At 47.7% G+C, this 26079-nt stretch overlaps 2 protein-coding genes across 2 annotated transcripts in view; one reads left to right on the plus strand and one right to left on the minus strand.

Moving 5' to 3' along the window:
- The window catches only part of tnmd (tenomodulin), a 31107-nt gene extending 23723 nt beyond the window's left edge, over positions 1 to 7384 (plus strand). Inside the window, exons 6-7 of the mRNA XM_084469061.1 lie at positions 180 to 281; positions 6547 to 7384. Coding sequence (XP_084325187.1) covers positions 180 to 281; positions 6547 to 6756 — 312 coding nt within the window. The 3' untranslated portion in view covers positions 6757 to 7384. The remainder of the gene's footprint in view (positions 1 to 179; positions 282 to 6546) is intronic.
- Positions 7385 to 16732: 9348 nt separating this feature from the next.
- elf1 (E74-like ETS transcription factor 1) lies at positions 16733 to 25061 on the minus strand. Its single transcript, XM_084469859.1, has 5 exons — positions 23659 to 25061; positions 21318 to 21401; positions 20115 to 20307; positions 19074 to 19448; positions 16733 to 18107 (listed from the first exon to the last, which is right to left on the minus strand). Exons 1-5 carry the CDS (start codon positions 24944 to 24946, stop codon positions 17267 to 17269), a joined length of 2781 nt encoding a protein of 926 aa, XP_084325985.1. The 5' UTR covers positions 24947 to 25061; the 3' UTR covers positions 16733 to 17266.
- Between the last annotated feature and the right edge of the window lie 1018 nt (positions 25062 to 26079).

The following is a 26079-nucleotide window of genomic DNA, read 5'->3' on the forward strand; positions in this document are numbered from 1 at the left end:
TATCTCTCTATCTATCCATCTCTTCGTCTAATTCTCTCTCTCTCTCTCTCTCTCTCTCTCTCTCTCTCTCTCTCTCTCTCTCTCTCTCTCTCTCTCTCTCTCTCTCTCTCTCTCTCTCTCTCTCTCTCTCTCTCTCTCTCTCTCTCTCTCTCTCTCTCTCTCTCTCTCTCTCAGACGCAGAGATCAAGGAGGAGGAGGGCTTTGAGGACACACCCGACACGGAGGCAAAAGGTCAGCGGTTCGCCCGTGACGTGATGGACGACGTCCCCGTGAACGACTATGTGAGTACGGCGTCGGCCGGGCGGCGGCGGTGGGGGCCCACCCGGGGACCAGCCTTCCAACGAGCACTTTAAACCCTCCCTGCATCCAAATGGCTCGCTAATTAACGTCCAAATGGACGTGGAGCACCAGAGGCCACAGCGATTGCTCTACATTTCTGTTTTAGTAAGGCTAGTCCGCGGAGGACTCCCTTAATGTCCCTCTGCTCACCCAGAGGAAGATCAGAGGCTCCTCAGAAGACTGCGGCACACAGCCCTGTTACACTGTGTGTTACACCGCCCTGTTACACTGTGTGTTACACCGCCCTGTTACACTGTGTTACACTGCCCTGTTACACTGTGTTACACCGCTCTGTTACACTGTGTGTTACACCGCCCTGTTACACTGTGTGTTACACCGCCCTGTTACACAGCCCTGTTACACTGTGTGTTACACCGCCCTGTTACACTGTGTTACACCGCCCTGTTACACTGTGTTACACCGCCCTGTTACACTGTGTTACACCGCCCTGTTACACTGTGTTACACCGCCCTGTTACACTGTGTTACACCGCCCTGTTACACTGTGTTACACAGCCCTGTTACACCGTGTGTTACACTGTGTTACACCGCCCTGTTACACTGTGTGTTACACCGCCCTGTTACACTGTGTTACACCACCCTGTTACACTGTGTGTTACACCGCTCTGTTACACTGTGTGTTACACCGCCCTGTTACACTGTGTGTTACACCGCCCTGTTACACTGTGTTACACCGCCCTGTTACACTGTGTGTTACACCGCCCTGTTACACTGTGTTACACCGCCCTGTTACACTGTGTGTTACACCGCCCTGTTACACTGTGTGTTACACTGCCCTGTTACACTGTGTGTTACACCGCCCTGTTACACTGTGTTACACCGCCCTGTTACACTGTGTGTTACACCGCCCTGTTACACTGTGTGTTACACCGCCCTGTTACACTGTGTGTTACACTGCCCTGTTACACTGTGTGTTACACCGCCCTGTTACACTGTGTTACACCGCCCTGTTACACTGTGTGTTACACCGCCCTGTTACACTGTGTGTTACACCGCCCTGTTACACTGTGTGTTACACCCTGTTACACTGTGTGTTACACCGCCCTGTTACACTGTGTGTTACACCGCCCTGTTACACTGTGTTACACTGCCCTGTTACACTGTGTGTTACACCGCCCTGTTACACTGTGTTACACTGCCCTGTTACACTGTGTGTTACACCGCCCTGTTATACTGTGTGTTACACCGCCCTGTTACACTGTGTGTTACACCGCCCTGTTACACTGTGTGTTACACCGCCCTGTTACACTGTGTTACACCGCCCTGTTACACTGTGTTACACCGCCCTGTTACACTGTGTTACATTGCTCTGTTACACTGTGTGTTACACCGCCCTGTTACACTGTGTTACACCGCCCTGTTACACTGTGTGTTACATTGCTCTGTTACACCGCCCTGTTACACTGTGTTACACCGCCCTGTTACACTGTGTGTTACACCATTGTGTTACACCTTTGTGTTACACCTCCCTGTTACACCGTCACTCTCCTCCACCAGGACTGAACACCAAAGGCCTCTCAAGGTCACCGGTGAATTAACATATCGCTGGTGGATTTATGAATAATGTCGTTATAGTCGTTATCCGTGTGCGTAGAAGCGCCGGGCTCAGGATAAACGCCCCATCACGGAGCACCTTTGGAAAACTGTTTGGTTGCTAGGAGGAATTTTTATATTCTTGGAAACTAAATTAAAAAAAACAACCCTGCACTTTCACCAATATACACAACCCCATATACTTGCAGATACCTATCCCTACACTCAAACAAGCACATGGCCACACACACACACACACACACAGTACACACACAGGTAATTCTTCATTCAACACATTCATCTCACCAGCCGCGAAAGTTAAATTCAGCGATAATAAGCAAAGCCTCTCTTCCTCAGAACTCTGGGAAATAGCGAGAGACCCACAGAGAAATGAGACAACCTGTAATATTAACGTTTATCTGGCGGTTGCAGGAATACACCACCCGCCCAGCTCCTCAATCACTCCCAGGTCTCTCTCTCTCTCTCTCTCTCTCTCCCTCTCTCTCTCTCTCTCTCTCCCTCTGTGGCTGCAGTGGTGCTTTGCAATTAAAAAGTATCAGAGGATGAAAAACTCGGGTGGGCCTTCTGAAAGCAGACGATATTCCCCCTCTATCAGCCTGGTAATACGTACAGCCGCAATCCATTCCACACCACATCCAGGCACTGTTTGTGGGCCCGGCGATAGCAACAAAGGCCTTTCTGACCAATCAGGGGCCGGGCTCTGGGTGTCTGTAGTCGGAGACAGAGGCTGTCTCCTGCCCGTGGTGGTCAGGGTGGTGGTGGTGGTGGGGGTGGAGGTGGTGCTGGTGGTGGTGGTGGTGCTGGTGGTGGTGGTGGGGGTGGTGGTGCTGGTGGAGGTGGTGGTAGTAGTGGTGGTGGTGCTGGTGGTGGTGCTGGTGGTGGTGCTGGTGGTGGTGCTGGTGGTGGTGGTGGTGGTGGGGGTGGTGGAGGTGGTGCTGGTGCTGGTGGTGCTGGTGGTGGTGGTGCTGGTGGTGGTGGGGGAGGTGGTGGGGGTGGTGGTGCTGGTGGTAGTGCTGGTGGTGGTGGGGGTGGTGGTGGTGGTGGTGCTGGTGCTGGTGGTGCTGGTGCTGGGGGTGGTGGTGGTGCTGGTGCTGGTGGTGCTGGTGCTGGGGGTGGTGGTGGTGCTGGTGGAGGTGGTGGGGGTGCTGGTGGTGCTGGTGGTGGTGGTGGTGGTGGAGGTGGTGGGGGTGGTGCTGGTGCTGGTGGTGGTGGGGGTGGTGGGGTGGTGGTGGTGGTGCTGGTGGTGGTGCTGGTGGTGGTGGTAGTAGTGGTGGTGGAGGTGGTGGGGGTGGTGGGGATGCATGGGTAATCCATGGAGCCATTTCCTTTTCACTCTTTGAAGGAACCCATAGCTTATCCCTACACACACACACACATGAAACTACACATACATACACAGCTACACACACAGACACACACACACATACACACACAAACACACACGCGCCAACCATTGACGTAACCTACCACCTTCTCTCCGCCCATCTATCTTTTTACACACACTCTCACACACACACACACACACACACACACACACACACACACACACACACGTTTCCCCCCGGTCCTGAATCCCTTTTCAGAGCAGCGGTCCGCCCCCCCTAGGACAGTCCTCTTTCCTTTATTCCTCCTCCCTGAAGGTAGAATAATGATTAGAGCGCGGTGACAGAGGTTGCCAGATATATGGAGATGACCTTTAGCCAAGGCTGTCACATCGGAGCCAGGTGTGTTTCAGAAGGAGCTCTGGATGCCTGAACACCCCTCATCTGCCTCAGACCATGCACCAACGCCGTCCTTGACCCACATAGCAAGGACGGCGTGGTGCGTGGGGCCAGGAGAGAGCAGCCTTCCTACAGGACGTGTGTGCGCGTGCGTGTGCATGTGTGTGTGTGTGTGTGTGTGTAGCTTAATGTCTATGTGTGCACCAATGTAGTGTGTGCATGTGTGTGTGTAGGTGCATGTGTGTGTGTGTCTGTGTGTGTGTAGTTTCATATCTATGTGTGCACCAGTGTCGTGTGTGTGTGTGTGTGTGTGTGTGTGTGTGTGTGGTGTGTTTGTGTGAGAAACAGCGCGTTAGGGGACAGAGGGACGGTGTAGATACATACACATGCATGCATACCTACGTTCACACGGACGGACAGATGGACACAGACGCACACAAACCCACACACAGCTCCGACTGTCAACATGTACACAAGTATTTCTGTGCAAACATAAGCTGTCCCCGTTTCCTTTGCGTCGTCTGTGGTCGGTTCCTGCTTCATTAGAATCAATTCTGAGCTAAGATGGGATGTGTTCAATAACATATCCACGCGTGTGCTTCGAAGCCATGAAGAGTGGTAATCCGTGTGTGAAACGACGGCCAACTAGTGTGGAAATTAAGCACACTGTGCTCTCATACATCACGTCTTATTGAATGACTGACAGAATTTTCTGCTCCACGGACTCATTTAGATGGCATGCCTTGCAATTAGCATGGCTTGGGTGTTGTGCATACATATGTCTGTTTGTTTGTCTCTCTGTGCCTGTGTGTGTGTGTGTGTGTGTGTGTGTGTGTGTGTGTGTGTGTGTGTGTGTGTGTGTGTGTGTGTGTGTGTGTGATGATGAAATCCGATGGAGCAGGGGGGTAATAACTTTGCTCTTCATTAATGCTGCTTGTTTGTTAGTGGCAGATAGAGATTTCCCAAGGTGCACCACTGCGAAAACGGCAACATCACACACACATGAACACACACACAGAAACATTCCACCTAAAATGATTAATATGTGCTACCTCTTTTAAAATAATAGCTATGATTAATTGTCTTTCAGGTACAATGCTACCTGTTAAGCTGTTTGTTTTGATCAATGATGAACACTATTTGAATAAAATATTTCCCTCATTTTCCGATCCAGAGAATACGATTTTTACCGCTTGGCTGTGGGCTGAATCTACAATTATCATTGATCTATTGACTGATTTTACCTTGCTTCTCAACCTGTGAAAAGCACATATGATTATCTCTGATCTATTCATCACATCTCTTTGCTTAAAAAGATGTCATCCTGTTGCCAGGAAGAGGTTGACCCTACACCTGACAGAAACTATAAATCCTTAATTGTATTACCGGAGTCGTCAACCGATAAATCTCCCCCACCTTCCACATCGCCCTGGCCTTCCCCTTCCTAGGTGTAGCACACAGCTTGTAGGGTTGTTATTTTTGAGCCACAATGAAAATGATCACTGCATGCACATAGATATAGAAATATATAACCCTGGCAGACATACACGGTTGTATCAAGCACCACCCGAGAATGACGCCGACTTGTTCCACGTGCAGTCCATCCGCGGTGGGCTATCTCCCCGGACCCTCAGACAGCTTTTTAACAAGGCGGACTGCCGGGGGGATTGTCTCCCGGGATTCATTTACTCCGCGAGATTGAAATGTGGTCAAATGCGAACTGAGGGCGTTCACAGCCTCGACTAGTGGGGCGAGTTAAGTGGCACTTGGTACTCGGCGTCGTTGGGAGCTCCTCCTGATCAAAGGCCCTGGCAGCTCCGCCGGTCTGGAGATGGCACAGGACGCCGCGGCGACGGAGGAGGAGGAGGAGGAGGAGAGGAGACGAAGGAGCACGCAGGGAAAAGGGAAAAAAACCAAGGGCCATTAATTCTACCCAATTTACCTTTCATTTGGGTTTTTGGCCCCCTCTATTAATTCAGAGGCAAACCGGTGCGAGCGAATGAAAGAATCCTTGTTAGCCGATCATTACCCTGCTAATTGCTCCAGGAATGTGCCATCCACTTAAGAGTCAAGGTCAGGGGGAAGCAGCGAGACGCCTCACAGAGCTAATTCCAACGCTTTAATGGAGAAGGGCCGGTCATTCTGGAGTGTGGGCCGGAGTCGAGGGAGTGAGAGGTCAGAGATGAAAGGGACGGTGTAATTATGCTGGTAAACGCCAATGTCATGGCCCCGGTCGGGGGTGGGGGGGGGGGGGGGTGAGGAGGGTGAGGAGCCGGAGATGGAGCACCTCACGGGTGTGGAGTAAGCGATGGCTCTGGTGCATGTTGGAAAAGGTCAAGGGTATTATACCCTGTTTTTTATGCTCCTAGTCAGACCTTACTGTAAATCAAGCCGACCCACTTTCACAGCGATCGTGATCTCTCTTGTCACCTGTCGCCACGCGTGGTCCAACCCGGTTAAACAGGTAAAGAAAAGATCAAACTTGGATGCGGTTTGATCTTTGCGCATCCGTTTAGCGTTGCCATAAATACCCTGTGACCTGCGGTACCACCACAGCATGCTCATCAATTACCTCAATTCAGTGCTCTGTCTCTCTCTCTCTCTCTATTGGCCTCTGTGTGATGGATACTACATTATCCAGTGAGCAATGCACTGTTCCGCCACTGTGTGATGGAGACACTACATTACCCAGAACACAACCCACTGTTCTGCCTCTATGTGATGTCGGAGACTACATTACCCAGCACACACCTCTGTCCCTCTGCCTCTATCCGATCTAGCCTCTGCATCACACAGAGGCAGGGAGACAGATGGCCGCATTGCGCCCTGGGTAACGTAGTCTCCATCGACCCTCGGCCTCCTCTGTGCCTCTGTGTGACGGAGCCTCCGCCGCCCTCTGTCTCTCTCTGCAGCGAGACATCGGGATGGAGCTGGACAACCGCCTGGACGACAACGGCTACTGCTGCCAGTACTGCCGCAGCGGCTACCGCTACTGCCGGCGCTACCACGAGCCCCTGGGAGGATTCAACCCCTGGCCGTACTACTACCAAGGCGGGCGGGTCATCTGTCAGATTGTCATGCCCTGCAATTGGTGGATCGCACGCATGCTGGGGAGGATCTGAGAAGACTGGCGGTGTTCCTTTTTTATTTGCTGCCCTGCGTTCAGTATTGTTGACGTCATTGTTGGTGCTGCTCCCCATCCATCAATACCGCACACACAAGTCTAGTGCAGGCGGAGAAACCCGTGGCACACTTGTATTATGTGCTCCACAATGAAATGAAAAGCTTAGTGAACAGTGGGCCGTTGTAGCCTTGTTGTGAGTCCAGTGTGGTGTCTGAATTCCTTCTTCACCTGCCGGCTTTTGTGTCTAGAGTGATGCTGTCCTTTTGCATGTTTAAAGTGCCTTTTATCCGTGGCACTCGACGTTCGTTTGCCATTTGTGTTGTGTGTATAATAAAGAGCAAGGAGACTTGGGAAGTGGGAAGGAGAATTAGCCTTGTTGTGATGCTAGGTTGGATGCTATGTTAAACAAACAAACAACAATGTACACAAAATGCATTGTGGCTGGTTCTATATTCAGCAAAGACATGCAGTGTTCCACCGTGTATGTTTTCACATATCTAAACTAATGTATATTTAAGTTAAGATATCAAGATTTTTTTTTTAAACAAAACGTAACATTTGATGCCATAACTTTAACATTGGGTCCCTTCAATTTCTTTTGTAACTGATTAAAATAATATCTTTGAATATAAGATAATAATCTCTTGTCTTATTTTGTGATGTGTTTGAATCAGTGTGTTGATTTTTTATATCATATGATGTGATAAAAGGATAGATCAACTAGTATTATGCATATATATATATACAGTATATACAGTATATAATATTTAATTTAGCCTTTATTCAGCCATAAAGAATATCCGCTAATTTCCATGATCTATTGCTGCCGTCTCAAGAAACACACATTAGGCTAATTGGAGTTTCTGAATTGCCTAATGGTATGTAAATAGTACATGTGTTCAAGATCCACTCGATTGCATGGGGCGGGCAGGAGGAAAGCAGGGTGTCTAAAAAGTGGGGAGGGTGCCGTCTCTGGGCACACTGACCCTGGCCAGGGAGGGGGAGCAATAAATTGCTGGTGTTTAGGATTTGTCGCCCACATTATACTCGGCCCTATATTTTCAGAGTGGCTCATTGAAACAGGTCCTCCGGTAAATAATGTATTTTGTATGTTTTTTTCAGGGTCAAACTGGCGTTTCTCCAGATACAGCGGAACAGTATGGTCAGGGGCCGCCTCCAATACACCGCCACTAGTACAACGACAGAAAAAATAAATACCATATGGTGTGTTCCGAAGGTGATATTAAAAGATGGGTGCGCATGCCATAAACGTGCCTTGGTTTTAAAAAATGCACTGGTGGAATAGGGGTGTCTTTGATCTCATAGTCTAATCTAGTCAGACCCATCGTTTTGTCAAATTGTTGTCAAATCGTTTATCATGTTTTTTTTAGGATATGCGGCTCAATGATGCCTTGTTTTTGGTGACTTCTGAGTGGTTTAAACGCTTAGTAATAATAGATGCCATTTGTGCCTCCACTACCAAAACAAGGACCTTCAAAATATGACGACAATGTGGGCGTCCATTCATGTCAGCGTCTGCCTTCAATTTGACAGATATAATATAATATACCTATATATATATATATATATATATACTTAATAATAATATATACACCTTAATTTGTATTTTACACCAATTAAATCAAACAGCGGGCGGTATCCTTGGAGACGGAGAGCTCCTGCCTGTCTCAGGTATTCACATCTGATCATGAGAGAATCTGCATTTTAAATACGTGTGAATGTACCGTTCACACAGCACCACTGAACTCAGCAGATGAGTAGACGCAGGGGATCGTTTCCACCGGAGGAGTACGGAACGGCAGCTGCTGTTGACACAGTTTGCATTTGAATTATTTTGGATCGTCTTTAATGGTTTGGAAATGAAGAAGAGTCAATCCTGCAGCCCCACAACCAAACAGCGTTGTATAACTGACAGGCTTTTCTTCACAGAGGCCAGGCCATGCTGGGGTGTCACTCATTTCTGATGCCTCATGTATGTTGGTTTTGGGGCTAGTTATGACTGGAAGAGTGGGAAAGGTTCAACGCGATTCATTCCAGGGGATACCAGGGAAACGGGACAAGTGCGCTGGAGCAGGTTCAAGAAGCAGGGTACGCATCTGCTATGCCACGTCTATAGGATCTGATTTCTCTCAGAGCCATAAACCTTTTGATGTTGTTGTCTTGACCGCTCTATGTGTAAGAGCAGAATTAAACTATTAAACTATTAAGGTAATAGAATAAATCTGTTACCATCAACACTCGCACAATTTCCCAACACGACGATTCGACTAATGACTAAAGACTGACTCCTCTGATGAGCTGGCTGTGACCTTGAATGTTAGACATCAGTGTGTGAATGAGTGAATGTTTGGTGATGGCAACATTATAAAGTGCTTTGAATGGAACTGGTAAGAAAAGCACTATATAATGCAGTCCATTTACCATCAAAAGCGGAAAGATTCAGTTTGTTACTGTAAGTCATTGAAAATAGACCTGCAGACCTTGATGTATAAAAGCTACAAATACAAAAGGTCCCTTTCCCCAAGCCACTAAATAATAGCAATGACTAGCTTTCAACCAACCATTACTTCACTTGGCATGCCTTGCAGCTTTAACTCTGTTAATGGACGTGTTTGAACTGCATTCATAAGTGACATATTTTAAAATTCCATGACTTATGACTCAGAAGACTTGGAAAAAAATCCAATCAGTCAATAATATCATCTGTCCGTTCATACAAATATAATATTTACGACACACACACATTAATGTTGATTTGCTGATAAATAGACAAGTTTGCACAGCAACAGCATTGTATTTTTTAAATCAATAGTGTCATAGCCCAAAGCAACCATGTCAAGTAAAAAAAATAGTGGCAAGAGTTAACAAATGCAATAATTGCAGACATACTTCAAATGAACTGACACACGGGCGCTGCCAAGCCCGCAGGCTATCCTGAAAAGTTCATGAAACAAATGTTGATTTGTTGAATGACGTTCACTCTCTCTCTCTCCATGTTCTCTCCCATCGCTCTAGTTTAGTTGTATTAAACTGCTGTAGTTTGTATTGTGTTCACTAAACTGCTATAATGTGTGTAGTGTTTATTAAACTGCTGTAGTTTGTATTGTATTTACTCAACTTCCATAGTGTGTGTAGTGTTTATTAAACTGCTGTAGTTTGTATTGTGTTCACTAAACTGCTATAATGTGTGTAGTGTTTATTAAACTGCTGTAGTTTGTATTGTATTTACTCAACTTCCATAGTGTGTGTAGTGTTTATTAAACTGCTGTAGTTTGTATTGTGTTCACTAAACTGCTATAATGTGTGTAGTGTTTATTAAACTGCTGTAGTTTGTATTGTGTTGACCTAACTGCTATAGTGTGTAGTGTTTATTAAACTGCTGTAGTTTGTATTGTGTTGACCTAACTGCTATAGTGTGTAGTGTATTAAACTGGGGTTGTTTGTCTAGTTTTTGATAGTGATGATGATGATTTTTGATAGTTTTAGGGTGAAGTTGAATTGCACGTTGAACTGATGTATAGTACTTTGAGGTTAAACACTAAAATGGCAGCCAAACTGCTCCTTCATAAAATGCTGGTTGTTAATAAAAATATAATATGTTAATATTTGCTTGTATACTGGAATCCTCTAATGCAATCAATCTAACAATGTGCATGCTCTGCTGACGATGATTTGAGTGCTGCCCAGTGTGTGTGTGTGTGTGAGTTTAGGATGCAGGAGCAACTTGGGGATTGCTTATTTGTGTGTGTGTGTGCGTGTGTGTGTGTGTGTGTGTGTGTGCATGCGCGTGTGCTTGCGTGTGTGATATATCTGCTTTCCTTATAGTAAAAATAAATTAGCTGTGGTGGAATCAAACATGAAATGTTGAACCAAATTAAAGTAATGACAGATTCCTTGCCTTGAATAACTTCCTTTAAAAACAAGGCACCCCCAAACGGCAGCGAGGATGCAGACTCCTGCGCCTTCCTCCTAGCAGGAGATCAAGGGGAGAAATTCCGGGTGGCTCCTACTCACTCGGAGCGGCTGGGAGAGAGATATCGAAGCTAGCTTACAAAGCGATTGTCTCGCTTGTTGAGACAAAAGAACGATGAAAAACTAAAAGAAAAAGCCCAACCTCAGTGCACAACCCCGCCTCGATTAAACAAAGGAGTTTAGAGCGGTAGAGATCTCCAAAGCCAAGGGAAGCTTTGCATAGTGCACCCCCACCACCCCACACAACACGGAGTCACTGACTCTCCCACTGCAGCTTTCAGATAAGATACAACGTCTCTATTGAGGTAGAGAGAGAGGGAGAGATGGAGAGATAGAGATAGTGATAGAGTCATAGAGTGATAGAGAGGTACAGATGGAAAGATAGAGAGATAGTGATAGAGTCATAGAGTGATAAAGAGGTAGAGATAGATAGATAGATAGATAGATAGATAGATAGATAGATAGATAGATAGATAGATAGATAGATAGATAGATAGATAGATAGATAGATAGATAGATAGATAGATAGATAGATAGATAGATAGATAGATAGATAGATAGATAGATATCGATCCGTCGGTAGTGTTATTCCAACCAGCAGGAGCCACAATGGTTATGAAACTGTACGGCCCCGCCCCTAATGCGCCCAGAACGCCACACAGAACCATGGCTCCTCAAACGAAGCATTAGAACAAATTAGTCTCTTACTTCAAATCCCTCCCTTGAATGTTTTATTCATGATGAAAAACACTTTTATTGCTGCCCTGACGGGGAGAGAAGGATGAAGAGAGGTTGGGGATGGAGTGCGTGTGTCTGTCCACCATACAGAGCGGCTGGATGATTCTGCTCGTTGGGAATATCATGCCCACATTCCCAAGTGAGGGATGGCCGTTTGTTGCTGCATCATATGTGGAAGAAAAATGACCTCGAGCTGTTTATTTATTTTTTATTTCAACGATTATTTAGCCATCCGTTTAGGGGTTTGAGTGTGCATTCTGGGCCGGGCAGAATGTAAACTAATGTATGATTAAATTCCGTACTTTAAACTAATTATTTTCAGGAATAGCTTCTCTTCCCGGGTTGGGTCCGCGTTAGACGTGGTTCACCAGTGCCATCTTGTGGACGAAGGGAGCATCGCCCGCCACATGTCGGCTACCAGACGACACCAAAAAACCTAGTTTTTTTTTTTTCACAACGAGCGAGTAAAAAGAAAAACATGCACAAAATACAAAATTAATATTAACTGGGGCTTCCCCCTCAAAATTGAAAAGGTTTTAATTCTACAGCTGATTGGTCCCTAAACTGGAAGAAACACGCGGGCACGAAGGCTGCGACAGCCTGCAGGCCGCACCAGGCTGCAGCTCGCTTCCTCTGTCATGTCCCACCAGGCGCTGCGCTGGCATGGCGGTGGAATCATCTCTCCCTGTACTCTCCCAGCAACAAGCTGCAGGCCTGGCACTGATGTCAGGCGTCATCCTTCAAACAGCTCCCACTGCGACGCAGTAAACACTCGTGTCGTGTCACCGGCCTCGGGCGCCACAAAACACTTCCCATCCAGCCCCCCCGGAAGAGATCCCTTTCCCTCTCTCACTCTCTCCCTCTCTCTCACCCTGTCACTCTCTCCCCCTCTCTCCCTCACCCTCTTTTTCTCTCTCACTCTATCCTTCTCCCTTTCTATCTCTCTGCACCCCTCCTCTCTCTCCCTCTCTCTGCACCCCTCCTCTCTAACTCTCTCACTCTCCCTCTCTCTCTCTTCACCCCTCCTCTCACTCACTCTCCCTCTCCCACTCTCTAGGGTATATTTCTTATTTACCAAAATAATCGCACACATCGTCTTTACAACATTTTCGTCTGCAGTCATCCATTAGCTCTGCAATGTGTTGTGAGCGTGTCTCCAGAACTGGATTTAGAAACTAGATGTCATTCATGGATCAGCACACATGGCCACGATCCGGGTCCTCTGGTGGGTTGGTTTACTCCCTCTGTGTTCTCCAGCGCAGAGCAAACGCATCCGAAGGTTTGTTGTTGTTGCTGCTATTAAAACAGCACTTCCCACTGGCTCATCGCTTGACATTTCTTGACATTCCTTGACATATCTGTAGTCGATGCCCATCGATAGTGATCTCAATAACGTTATCGCTCACATCCTCTAACTGATGTATTCTGCAAATGAAGAGTGCTGTCTGGCCCGTATCGCTCTTTGTTTGTGGAAATCGTACGACGACAACGCTCCCGCATCACAGCGTCACACAGCTGGGTGACAGAACACTGTTTAGCCCTCTTCGTTTACATTCACATTTAGGGACAATTAAGTTATCCTTTATTGTCCCTTTTTGGGGGAAATTGTTTCTCTGCTTTTGACCCACACACACACACACACACACACACACACACACACACACACAGAGACAGAGAGAGAGGAGTGACCTTGTCAGAGGTCCACACACCAGGCAGCCGCAGCACCGCGCCCGGGAGCAGGTGGGGGTTCAGGTGCCTTGCTCAAGGGCAGCTCCTCCATGGATGAGGACGTAGGAGAGTGCTGCACAACTACCCCCCCCCCCCCCCGCCTACCGGCCGCGATTCAAACCGGCCACCCTCCGGTTACCGGTGGAACTCCTTCACCAGTAGGCCACGGACGCACCCCATGCATTTTTTCTGCACGGTCAGAAAAATTGTTGCTTCGGACAATATCTGACTCCAAGCTGAATTATGTCGCATCAAGGTACACGAAACAGTGAGGTAGTATTCATCCGGCCAGAAGCTCCCAAAGCACAGACATGCTAAATTATTACTAGATTATGCAATTAAGAGTTACATACATCTCATGAATTAAAACGACGTTCCCAATCTAAAACTAAAACTATCATTAATACAGTCCCTCACTGGCTCTTACAACGGTGATTTATGTTTTTAAAATTCTGAAAGTCTCCCACCCAATAAGACGGAGGGATCCAATCCCGTTTCCGCTTTAGAGTCCATCGGACGGCGCTGGGCGGTGAGACAGGAGGGCAGAGGCAAACCAGCCGTGATTGGTGTATCAGCGGGCCTATCTCTCTGGGCGGGAGGTGTGCACCCGGCCGACCGCAGGATAGTGCTCCCAATAAACTCTACTGCAGTGCGCACAACCCTACACACAGAGGACCACACACACACACACACACACACACACACACACACACACACACACACACACACACACACACACACACACACACACACACACACACACACACACACGCACACGCACACGCTGTGGTGGTGGTGGGGGCCTGTGGATACCGTATGTGAGGAGAGAGAGAGAGAGAGAGAGAGAGAGAGAGAGAGAGAGAGAGAGAGAGAGAGAGAGAGATCATTGAAGATAACGAGAGAGTGGGGTTAAGGCAAAGAGCAAGGGGCAGAGAGAGATTAAATGAGAGAGAGCGGGGGGGTAAAGAAGAGAGAGATAGGAATATAGATAAAAGGGAGCTGGGGGAGGGCCGAGATGGAGAGAGATAAAGAGTGAGGGGGGTGCAGAAAGTGATAAAGAGGAGGGTGAAGAGAGAGAGGGGAGAGAGAGAGAGAGACAGAGTGTCCGTGTGTGGCATTGCTTCACTTGGTAGAATGGAATGGGTTCAGATTCCTCTGTATCCTCTACATCCGACTGTAGCCACCGCCTGTTTTAATTATGTTCAAGGCTGATAAAAGTCTGTTACATATATTGATGTACATTAGTTTAGTCTAGTTTTATTTAGACCACAGGATTCAAGCTACTGGACCACATATTTGTTGTGCTAACACCAGTCCTGAATAGCTTATTCTACCTAGAGTGATTAACACAACAAACACCATACACCAGATGCAGTTCTATGGGTCTGAGACAAGTCAGACCGTACAAGCGAGGCCTATTTGCCACCCAGCCCTGCAGGCCAAGACCGTCTGAAGGGTTACCTGGGTCAATTAGAACCTGTAGGCGTGGCTTATTTACCACTCCAACCATTTCCAATTAAAACTGAATTCTTACCTGTGTTTGAGAGATGCTTCTTCATGAACCAACCTCCTCATAAGTTCAAGCGTTCACCTTGTGTTGAGATCATGAATTCAGTGTTATTCCGGTCCGCCACAGGGCATCTTCCGGTCTCTAGTTAACAGTCCACGAATCGAGAGAAATTAGAACATGCCAAGAATAACAAAAAAAGGCAAGGACATGCATGGAGATTTTGACGAAGAATTTGACAAAGCAGTATCCGAAAGATGTCACAGAAATTGACACCCCCCTATCCAAACCCGCTACCCCTCTCTCCCCGCTAAACTAATGTAACTGAAAGTCCCGCCCTCTCTCTGACCAATAACACTACTTGTGAACATCCGGTTCCGAGGGTTCGTCGTGAGGTGAGAACGCCTGGTCGGATACTGTCTTCCGCACGCTTCCCTGCTCGGAGAAGTGTAGCACCGAGGAAGAGGATGAAGGACTGATTGAAAACATGTCATGGGACGTTTATCTTTCGCGACCATGTGTGTTTAATGCATTTCCACCATTGATGTAAAAACGTCAACATAAAAATAACATAATGCATATCATTAAAGTACATCTTGTTTTAATTATAACATTATAATGTTCCTTAATAATCGAATCTATGTTCAGCATAGGGGAGGGCAACGAAAGAGACAATGACGATAATAATAAGATCTAAGATAACGAGAGCAGCGGACATACTTCCAGGTTTTATAAACAGTGGTCCAAGGCAGTGCGTTAAAGCCAGCACCTGATATATGTTACACTGTGACGGGAAATTAATAAAAACAAAGCAGTTTCAACCCCACCTCAATTTCATGGAAAAGGAGCATTTCACCCAATCCAGTGTCATAGATAGTTATTTTTGCGTATGTATTTCTCCAGTAAGCCTATGTAGGGTATACATTCAAATCGTCATCCATGACACCTAGGACCCCTGAGCAGATGTGGGTCACACTGGTACCCATGGTGGAACCATGATTACAATCAATAAGACTTTAGCATGGTCTCCTGGACCAATCATACATCTTGCTTTAATGGTCCAACAACCAGCTGAGAGAATGAAGAACGCCCAGAATCAACAGAGTATAGTGCACCACGGAGAAGAACAGTCGCAGAAGAAGGTAGATACACAGTTTGGTGGGTACCACTGTGATTGTGGTACTGTTATTTTAAGCGTATAAAAATCAAGAGTCTAAAATAAATCTGTTAAAGTCTGTAAAATGGCATTGGTAAAGAAGTATGTCCGCTGAAGAGAGGAAAGCAAACGCATGTTTAAATCATACCCACCACGGAGGACGTTTACGCGTCGATCCGTGTGCTGCCTTTACAATATAGCACAGCTATGCTGATTACACAGAAAGCTTAAACAATGAAAAATGCTGGTCTCAACGAAAAAAAAGACAGAAATAGCGAATCAACATCCTGGTTTTTAGATATTACTCTAATATTCCCTCATGATATAGCTAAATAGAAAAACAAATATGCCGTTTTTGTACAGAATTTAGAAAAATCGAAAAATAAATAAATTTCTTGTGGCCTTAAAATTGTATCTCAATTGTATATTTGTATTGTCTCTATATATATATTCATATATATTCTATTTCATATTGTATTATTTGTATTTTTCATCTTCCTCTCTTCATTGCTCTTCGTCCCCACGCTGTCTTTAGCTATTTACAAACACAACAGTAGTCTTTACATCGCGGACACGAAAATGCCCAGAATTGTCAAAAATAACAGTGCTTCTAGGGCAAAAAGAGAGGGCAATGCATACCTTACAGAAAGAATGGATATAAAGAGAGGAATTGTGTCTTTTTAAACATAAAAACCATCATCTTGTTCCGACGACATCTTGAGCTGAGCTTTCCTTTAAGGCACTCTTCAGTTTAGTCTTTGGTGTGATTTTTTCTGTATATTTTTGTCTGATTGAACACCACAACACTGCTACTCTTGCATTACGGCATTACGGCGCATTTGTGAAAAAAAACACAAACAAATAAAAGCACATTATCTCTCAAATGAGATTTAATTTCACCTTTTGGCTTTCATCTTCTTCTGCTGTGTTTGGTTGTCGTGGTTTCCCTGTGTGGAGATACTGTCTCTCTCTTTTACTCCTGCGTCGACACCCTGCGATGTACAACGATCTCATAGGAAGAAAATAACTTAACTGGCACAGTTGGTGTGTAAGGATCCCTAGTCTGACGAATGGCTGTTCTCCTAATGGGAAACGAGATCTCACGTGTGTCTGCCTGTGTGCGTGTGTGTGTGTGTGTGTGTGTGTTTGTTTGTGTTCACGGTGTGTTTATTAAAAATCCTAATGACATCTTTCAAATACATGAACATAGAACAAGTACACACAAGGTCAACCCTCCAGTGCGCAAACAAAACAAAACATCCAGAGGACCCCAAAATCGATCTCAAAGCGCTCCTAGCGCCGGGCGGTCCCATCGCGTGGACGTGATCGTTCTCTTTCTTCTCACGTTGTTCGGAGACGTATCGTCCGCTGCACGTACAGATGAGTCTACACCTCTGAGGGCTCCGTCTTTATCTGGATAAAGTTTACGGGGAGTTGGATGGCGGTGGGCAGCTCCTGCAGGCCCTTGGGCCCCGGCTCCGCCTGCAAGGACATCTCCCCCCGCACCTCCAGCTCCTCCACGGGGGTCAGCCCCTCGCTGGGACTGCTGCCCTGGGAAAAGTGTCCGTTCATCGCGCCCTTGCCGCCGCCGCCGCCGCCGCCCTCCTGTCCTCCCTGGTGGCCCTGGCGGCTGGTGTCGATGATTACCGTCCTGTAGTTCAGCTCCGCCCCTTCCAACTCCATGTCCTGCCCGTCGAAGCCCCCCTGCGCCAGGCACGGGTCGCCGTTCACCATGGCCTGGAAGTAGTTGGGGTCCATGAGCTCCTCCTTGACCTGCAGCCCGTAGACGTCGCTGGCCTTCAGCACCGTGGCGATCACCGTGCCGGGCTGCTGGGCCACCATGGCGTGGCCGCCGGCCCCGCTGAGGGTGAGCAGGCGGGGCGCGCCCGGGAGGCCGGAGGAGGCGGCGGAGTGGCCGACGGCGGACGGGCAGCAGGAGGAGGAGGAGGAGGAGGAGGAGGTGGTGACGGCGGCACCCAGGCTGGTGACCAGCAGCTGCTGGGGCAGGCCCTCGCCCTGCAGGCAGTGTCCGGGGTTCAGGGAGGCCGCCTGGATGGTGAGCACGTCCCTGGAGCCGGTGGCGCTGGGCACGGTGTGCAGGATGACCTGCGGGGAGGAGGCGTGGAGGGGGTCCCCGCCGCCCACCACGCCGCTCAGGGGCTGCAGCGACTGGAGCGAGCAGGACGAGGTGATGACCATGGGGAGGGAGGAGGGGATGTTGATGGTCCTGAGGAGAGGAGGAACCGCTTCAATAAACAGTCGACGTGTGATGGTATTGTTGATTCTATACATTATGCTTTATCTGTCGTGTTTACGTTATATATGACTGTAATACAATTATTATTTACACCTGGGTCCTTTTTGGATATATCGATTTAAAAGCAATTAACCCTAACCCTCTGTAGTTTAATTATAAGACTCCTTCTGAAGATCTTTGACTGCATTATTATGAAGATTTCAAAAAGTTGTTTTCCATGGCAGAGGGAAAGCAATTAGAGAACCGAGTTAATGCCATATCAAACAGTCTTCAGAACCACAGAAGTAGAGCACAATGAGTTGATCCACTTTAAGAAACGTCTTTTTGAATACTGGAACACGTTTGCCACTAACAGCCAAGGCGCATTTCAGCGTTCAGGTTCAACTATGACAGCAACACACGACATTAGAAAACTTTTTACACACATCATCTAGAGAAGACCTTTTCTAGGTTAAAAAAAAAAAGTCACTGGACTACATTGTGTATGAAAAATATATATTGTATTAGGGCTGGGCGATTAATCGAATTTTGATCGCGATTTCGATTTCAGAGTGAAACGATCACCAAACTAATATAATCGAGTTGAAACGATAAAAAAAAATATATATATATATATATTATAATTATTATTATTATTAATTTATATCTTTTTTTTAATTGCAGAACAGCTGGATTCATATCTGGACTTTATTTTCTATTTGACCATTCTGTGTATATTTTTAAGGGGAAATTTCAAAGTTCTCATTTACAAAGTGTTTTTTTTTTGGAGAGAAACTATGAATAAATGCATCATGTTTTCAAACTCAAAAATAATCGTTTGAATAATCGAGATGTCAATATTGACCAAAGTAATCGTGATTATAATTTTTTCCATAATCGAGCAGCCCTAGACCACCCTGGTGGTCCGCGTGCAGCCCGGGCTCCCCCCCCTCCCACCTCATGGTCTGTCCGGGCCCCTGGATGGCCGACAGCAGCTGCAGCGGCTGCAGGATGTGCTCCGCCTTCCCGTTGAACTCCTGGTAGAAGCTGTCGTCCACGGGCTCCTTCTTCACCTGCTTGGCCGACAGGGGGCTGTAGGGGGCCTTGCCGCCGTGGGCCCTGGCGGCCCCGCCCCCGCCCCCGCCGCCCCCCCCGTTGCCGCGGACGATGGCGCGGCCGTGGCCCGCGGGCCTCTGGCCGCTGTACGCGGAGCTGCTGTCGGAGCCCGGGTCCTCGTCCTCGATCACCACCAGGTCCGTGGGCATCTCCTTGAACTGGTACACCAGCCGCTGGCCCTCCACCTTGGCCAGGATGCCTCTCTGGTAGTAGTACCTGGGGGGGGGGGGCACATGTTGTTATTGACGATGGTGGTGCGACAACGGGGGAAGGACAGTCTTCCCAAAGCCAAAGGTCGACTGGGTTCGTCCTGGGATGGTAAAACGGTAAACGGACTGTGTTTATACAGTCCGCTTTTCTAACCAGTGGCCACTCAAAGCGAATGCAAATATTGCTTAACATTCACCCATTCATACACACAACCATTCAAGGCAGACAGCCGGCTCGTCGGGAGCAGTCAGGGTGAGGTCGGTGTCTCGCTCAGGGACACCTCGACACTCCGCTAGGAGGAGGAGGAGCCGGGGGTCGATCGATCGAACCTTACCAGCCAACCCGCTCTACCTCCTGAGCCACATGCCGCCCCGAGATCAGATATGTCACGCCTGGATGCTCCTCAATGAGAATCTCGTTTGGGGTAAAAGCGTCTATTAAACAGTAACGTTAAACAGTAGATCAGGTTGCAAAAGGGACTTTCTGCATCAGTATGCATGTGTTGTATGTGTAAGTGCATAATGTCTGCACCATGACGATGTTATACGGGCTCAGAGCTGAATAGATGCTGATTTTTAACGGTAGATGAGGCTAGGTTTAGTTTTTTCCTCCCCGAGAGAGAGAGCTTCTTGGTTTATGTACATCCTGGTGTGTGTTTGTTTGGGGGCGTACCTCAGGGCTCGGCCCATGGTCTCGTAGTTCATGTCGGGCTTGTTCTTGTGTTTTCCCCACAGCTTCGACACGGCCTTGGAGTCCACCAGCTTGAAGATGCCCTTCTCCCGCTGTGTCCACTTAATGTATTTGGGACAGGTGTTTTTATCCTGAAGTAAAGCCAGCAGGAACTCCCATAGGTAGATGGTGTTGCCTATAATTTGGGCAGGGGGGTGAAAGAAACATTAATTACGGCAAAGACTCATTTTTTATACATGCAAGTCAAATTAGCCTTTCAAAGCAGAACCTCGGAGCCGAGCTAAAGACTATAATTCATTTAGCGCTCAGAATTTTGACTGAGCAAATGCAAAATGGCAGCAGCGCAATTACAGCAGGCACTACTCCTATAACTCCTATAACTGTGTAAATCAAGTCACAGTGGTGTGTGTGTGTGTGTGTGTGTGCGTGCATGTGTCCGTGTGTGTGCATGTGTGTGCGCATGCGTGTGCGTGTAGGTGTGTGTGGATGTGTATGTGTCTAGGCACGAAATTAATTATACAGGTCCTGGCAGTAGATTACTCTTGTTTGCGCGACATGTTGGCCAGAAGTGGTTAAAAACAGCAACCCTTCCAGAAACCACTCGAGTCCCAGACACCATGACAGTGTGATGTATATGCGTGCCGTTGAACCTCAGCTCTGGTCCCCAGAACCCCCCCCACCCCCAATACCCCACCCCACCCTCTCTCTCTCTCTCTTTCAGCATCCTCATGCAGCACAAACAAGGCGTGTGTGTGTGTGTGCGTGTGTGTGTGTGTTGGGGGGGGGGAGGAAGGGGGGAGAGTGAGGGGGAGAGTCACGAATAACGCCAACACCCGGTGGGTCGCTGGTGTATCATAATGCCCCAAAGCCCACAATCACTTTCCTTTACCCGCCAAACAGGGGAACCTTTGAGAGCAGCACCTCATCAATTAACTGAACCCCCGCCGGACCGCGAGCGGAGGAGGGCTGCGAGGGCGGAGGAGGAGGTGGAGGAGGGGAGGTGGATCTGAGCGGCACCGCTGCTGTTCGCAAACCCCTCCACCAGAGGAGAGCAGAGGATGATTTACAACGGGGCCCCGAGAACAACGGCGCTTTCTTCCACTGGGTTCAAAGAGTGGCTCTCCCCGTGGTGGTGGTGGAGGAGGAGGAGGAGGAGGCAGTGAGGGAGGTGGTGCTGGGGGTTACCTTTGCCTTCCTTGCTCTTCTTCCTGAGGGGCAGGCTGGGCGTGTTGATGGGCGAGCAGGGACGCACGGCTCGCGGCTTGCGCACTGCGGAGCAGAGAGAGCACAAAGGAAGCACGTCAGTAGGTTTGAGAATAATACTAAATAATTGCATATATTTAGCACTTTTCAAAGACACCCGGAGCTCTTAACATGGCGTGTGTGTGTGTGTGCGTTTGGTGGTCTTAAAACATGTTGCTGTTTTGCTTGAGGATGAGGCCTAGTGACATTATTTGAGATTATTACTCCTGCATTCACTCAGCTGAATAACTAGTTATTGTTAGGAGGGGTGCTATATCTAACCTGGGCTGTGGTCCAAGCATGAAAACCTAGCAGAACATGCTGTGAAATTCTGTTCCCTTTACACATACGGAACAATGAATACAGAATTCATTGTTCTTACCCAACAGGGTAATGAGTTATATTCAACTTTGGCACGTGTTTAAAATAAATTAGCTTAGCCTGTTCACGCTGTGCATAAAAACACCTAGGTCCGTGTTGCAACGTCTAAACAATAGTTCCTCTTGTTACATCCTTTTTCTTTTGAGTTTATTTTTATTTTTTCTTATTTTTCTAGAACACTTATAACTACTCCAAATGTAGAACCTTTATTTCATTGTTAATAAAACATATACTCTCTTCTGAACAAGAACATCAAATAATCATGAGGCACATCATCACAGATCGGCATTTAACCAGCAACGCACATAACCGTTTGAACATGAACACAAGTATACATCAACGTTTCAGAAAAAAGTGCCAATTGTTTCAACTTTCCCCAAGTCGACTAGTACCACACATCTATTTATTTGATGAAAGTCGCAAAGTCCTTGTAGCATTGTGGCTTCACCACAGCATGACCTGTTCAGTGTGTCGGCCACCAGTGTCTGTGGTCGTGTTCCTCTCAGACACCGTGTGCAGAGGCTGCTGGCCAGGCACTGTGACGGCGTCTTGCGGAGGCTCCTGTACAGCAGCTTGGGCGTTGAGCATGAATTGAGTCGGTCTTCAGAGATAAGCATGTGTTATACCATATTAACACTTTCAGCTTCCACTGAGCCATAGGATGAATACTGAGGAAGGTAGGCTCTGCTCCAGGTGTCTGCTAGCGACATGTGTTTACCTGGTAGGTAGACTAGGTGCAGATCAGACTTCTGAATGCGCAGCATCATTCCGTCTTCTTTTGGGAGCACTCAGTGGCGTCTTTCTCACTATCGTCCAACAGCTTGTGATCACTTTGAACAGTAATTTTGTGGCCATGAGGTGTAGAGGGGGAACTTTTCAATCCTGAATACCACAGCCAACACCTCATTTTCTATTTGCACATAGCATAGCCCCGCTCCGTTTGTGCAGGTGCGCTGCTTTCCAACGCGTCAGGCCTACCCTTATGCATGAGTGTCGCGCCCAAACCGGTTTCTGAGGCGGTTCTTCCTCTCTGAGTTTGAAGTGACTGCACTTCAATGCCTTGTTCAAAGGCCTTGGATCGATGCACTACGCTTGGCTTCCTGTTCTGCTTTTGTACAGGAACCATCCGGCTGGTCCGGTCTGTGCTGCGTTCTACTGATGATAGATCGTGACGATTCCTCTGCGCCGTGGGTCGGGGCAGCTCGTCCTCCAGTGGCTTCCTCATTGCAACTGGAACACTTCTCTATGACAGCTGCACAGGCCTCAACGTGTTGTCGCCCTCCATTTTGTGTTCTCCCTCAAGGCAGCCGTCAACCGTGAACACATCAGCATACTCTGCTTCTATCTGTCCCATTGTCCACCTGTGGGCTTCTGCGGTGACAACGCTGTCTATTGACAGAATGTTTCCGTAGTGCAGTGTTATGTTTCATGGCCTCACTGGCTCTTTTAACTTTTATCTCTCTTTTATCTCTTTTAACAAGTAGTGGCACAGTACAGACTTTGTCCACCACCAGGAACTACAACCAGTACAGTTAATGGTTTATTATTCTCACTTTACATTTTCCTACTGGCCTCAGTGTGCTTTTGTGGCACATTACTAGTACACACTGTGTCTTCAAGTTTCACGCCGGGATTAAGCAGTTTAATAGGAATGACATTGTAAGGAATATTACAAAATCGTTGCCCAGGAGCATGCCAGCACTAAGCTGAGGGCAATTCCCTTTATTAGTGTCCACTGAATTCACATTCTCCCCCTCTGCTTCTGTAAGACAGATCATTTCTTCATATACATCACTATCAACTTGTGCTACATTGTGTACATGTGTATCGTATCTTTGTTCCGTACTTGTTCTACGTGTCATTGCAAAGTGGTTCTCTCTGCCACATTCTTTGCATTTCTTACCGTACACCGGGCATTTATATTTGCTTCTTCCATGCGTGTTCCCACACAAGTCGCAATCCACTGAGTCGTTCATTTGTCTCTTTTTCCTGCGTGCAGCGCTAAGCAGTGCCGTCAGCTCTGCCGACGTCGGTGCACGGACGACGGTGTTATCGTTCTCCCGAGGCAGCTCTGCTTCTTGCAGTGCATGCACCTCTTCTACCACCGGCCCGGAGATGGCTTTAACATTCTCCTGGAGCAGCTCTGCTTCTTGTAGTGAATGCTCCTCTTCTACCACCGGCCCGGAGATGGCTTTAACATTCTCCCGAGGCAGCTCTGTCCCTTGCAGTGAATGCTCCTCTTCTACCACCGGCCCGGAGACGGCTTCGACACTCTCCCGGAGCAGCTCTGCTTCTTGCAGTGAAGGCACCTCTTCTACCGCCACCGGTCCGGAGATGGCTTCAACATTCTCCCGAGGCAGCTCTGTCCCTTGCAGTGAACGCACCTCTTCTACCACCGGCCCGGAGATGGCTTCAACATTCTCCCGGAGCAGTTCCACTTCTTGCAGTGCGTGCACCTCTTCCACCTTGACTTTAACACTCTCATTGGGCGGCTCTGCTCCCTGCGGTGCTTGCAACTCTGCCCCTTGAAGTGTATGCAGCTGTTCCACCTTGGGTGCGGAGATGGCTTCGACAACATTCTCCCGGGGCAGCTCCGCGGCCCTGCACAGCTGCACACATGTGTCCAGTGTCATGTTCTTCTGGCGGAGCAGTCTCTCTCTCATGCCCGTGTCGTGACTCCCTCCGCACACGATCCGGTCACGGATGAGCGAGTCCCTGAGAGCCCCGAAGTTGCACGTCCGGGCCAGCGCCTTCAGCTCCGCGACGTAACTGTCGATGGTTTCACTTGCGCCTTGGCTCTTCGTGAAGAAACGAAACCGCTCCAGGGTTTCGTTGGCCCCGGGGTTGTAATGCTCGTCGAACGTTTTTAAAATGCCATCCATCGTCCAGGCGTTCTTGGCCGTGCCGCCCATCAGGGTGTCCAGCAGCTCCCGGCCGCTCTCGCCCACCAGGCAGCTGAAGAGGTTCACTTTGGCCGTGTCCTCCTCGGTCGCCATCGTTGAGTCCACATAGAGCACGAACTGGTCCCTCCAGCTCTCCCAGGTCTTCGACAGGTCGAGACCGGAGTCGAGGCGCAGCGTCCGCGGCGGAGGCTTCAGCCCGTCCATGGCGCGCGGATGTCCGCTCAGGGTCCGGTTACACGGAGGACCGAGTCCGCTTCCGCCATGTTCAGCTCGGTTGCCTTTACACATACGGTGACGACTTCATGACTTCTTGATCTCATTACCCAACTTGGTAACGAGTTTTAATAAACTTCGACACGAGTTCATAACACGGAAGCGTAAACGCTCGGTGCGGCAGCCACCTATGTCCGTGTTGCCACAACGCCTAGACGGTAGTTCCTGTTGCGACACGTCTTAAAGAGACAGTGCACCCGAAACCACTTTCATTTCGTTTTAAACGTTTTCAAAGTCAAAGTCACTTTATTTCGTCTCCCTGGGGAGAAATTTGCCTTAGGGTAAATTTCTGCATCAATAACAGTAAAAAAAAAAATACGACACATGCAACAAAGGCAGACCATATAGGCCTAAGTAAGATGGTAAAAGTACAAAAAGTACAATCTTCAACAGTTAATCTTCAACATGGGAATATATGCCATTGTATCACTGTAACTGAAATAAGTCCCAGATTTAGAGGAAAAATGGGTAAAATCCAATGTTTTTGCCATTCTCCCCAAAACACTTCATGAACAGTCCACTCCGCTGCACACGCAGGTGGCCTTCTGTTCGTGACGAAGTTGGGCTCAAAGTTGGGCTTTTCGGACACTTGCAGTGTAACGCTACGGTGTGTGTGGATGGTGAAGCTCTTTCTGAGCAGCGATGTGTTTGATATCCATGTACAAAAGTTAGGTTCCCCGACACCTATAGTATAACGCTACAGTGTGTGTGGCGGTTCTCAGATACAACACTTGCTTATTAACACTCATAACACCTCTTTCCTAAAACTCTCTTTCTCAGGCCTTTAAATCACATTTGAATTACATCTGAAACTGTGGGCTCACTGGCTCTTTACAAGATTGTAATCTACATTTCTTGTTCCACTCAGTGAAACAAATAAATAATGAAACTCAATAATAAATAAAAATGATTAACACCAGGCCCATATTTTCACCTACATCTCAATTAGATCTAAGTGGCAGTGCAAGCTAACGGGCAGACTGAAAATGTGCTTAGCTCTGACTAAAAAGGTTGAGCCTTATTCTGGCTGGAAAAGACAAACTAATTAAAGAAATGTATTGCAGTGTTTCAACTTTTTTTTAACCATATTAACTCAGACGTGTAATAAACCAATACATGAACTACAACACTCAAGAACACCTTACACA

This window comes from Micromesistius poutassou (genome assembly GCF_964030765.1).
Source record: "Micromesistius poutassou genome assembly, chromosome: 6".
In the NCBI taxonomy this organism is placed as follows: Eukaryota; Metazoa; Chordata; class Actinopteri; order Gadiformes; family Gadidae; genus Micromesistius; species Micromesistius poutassou.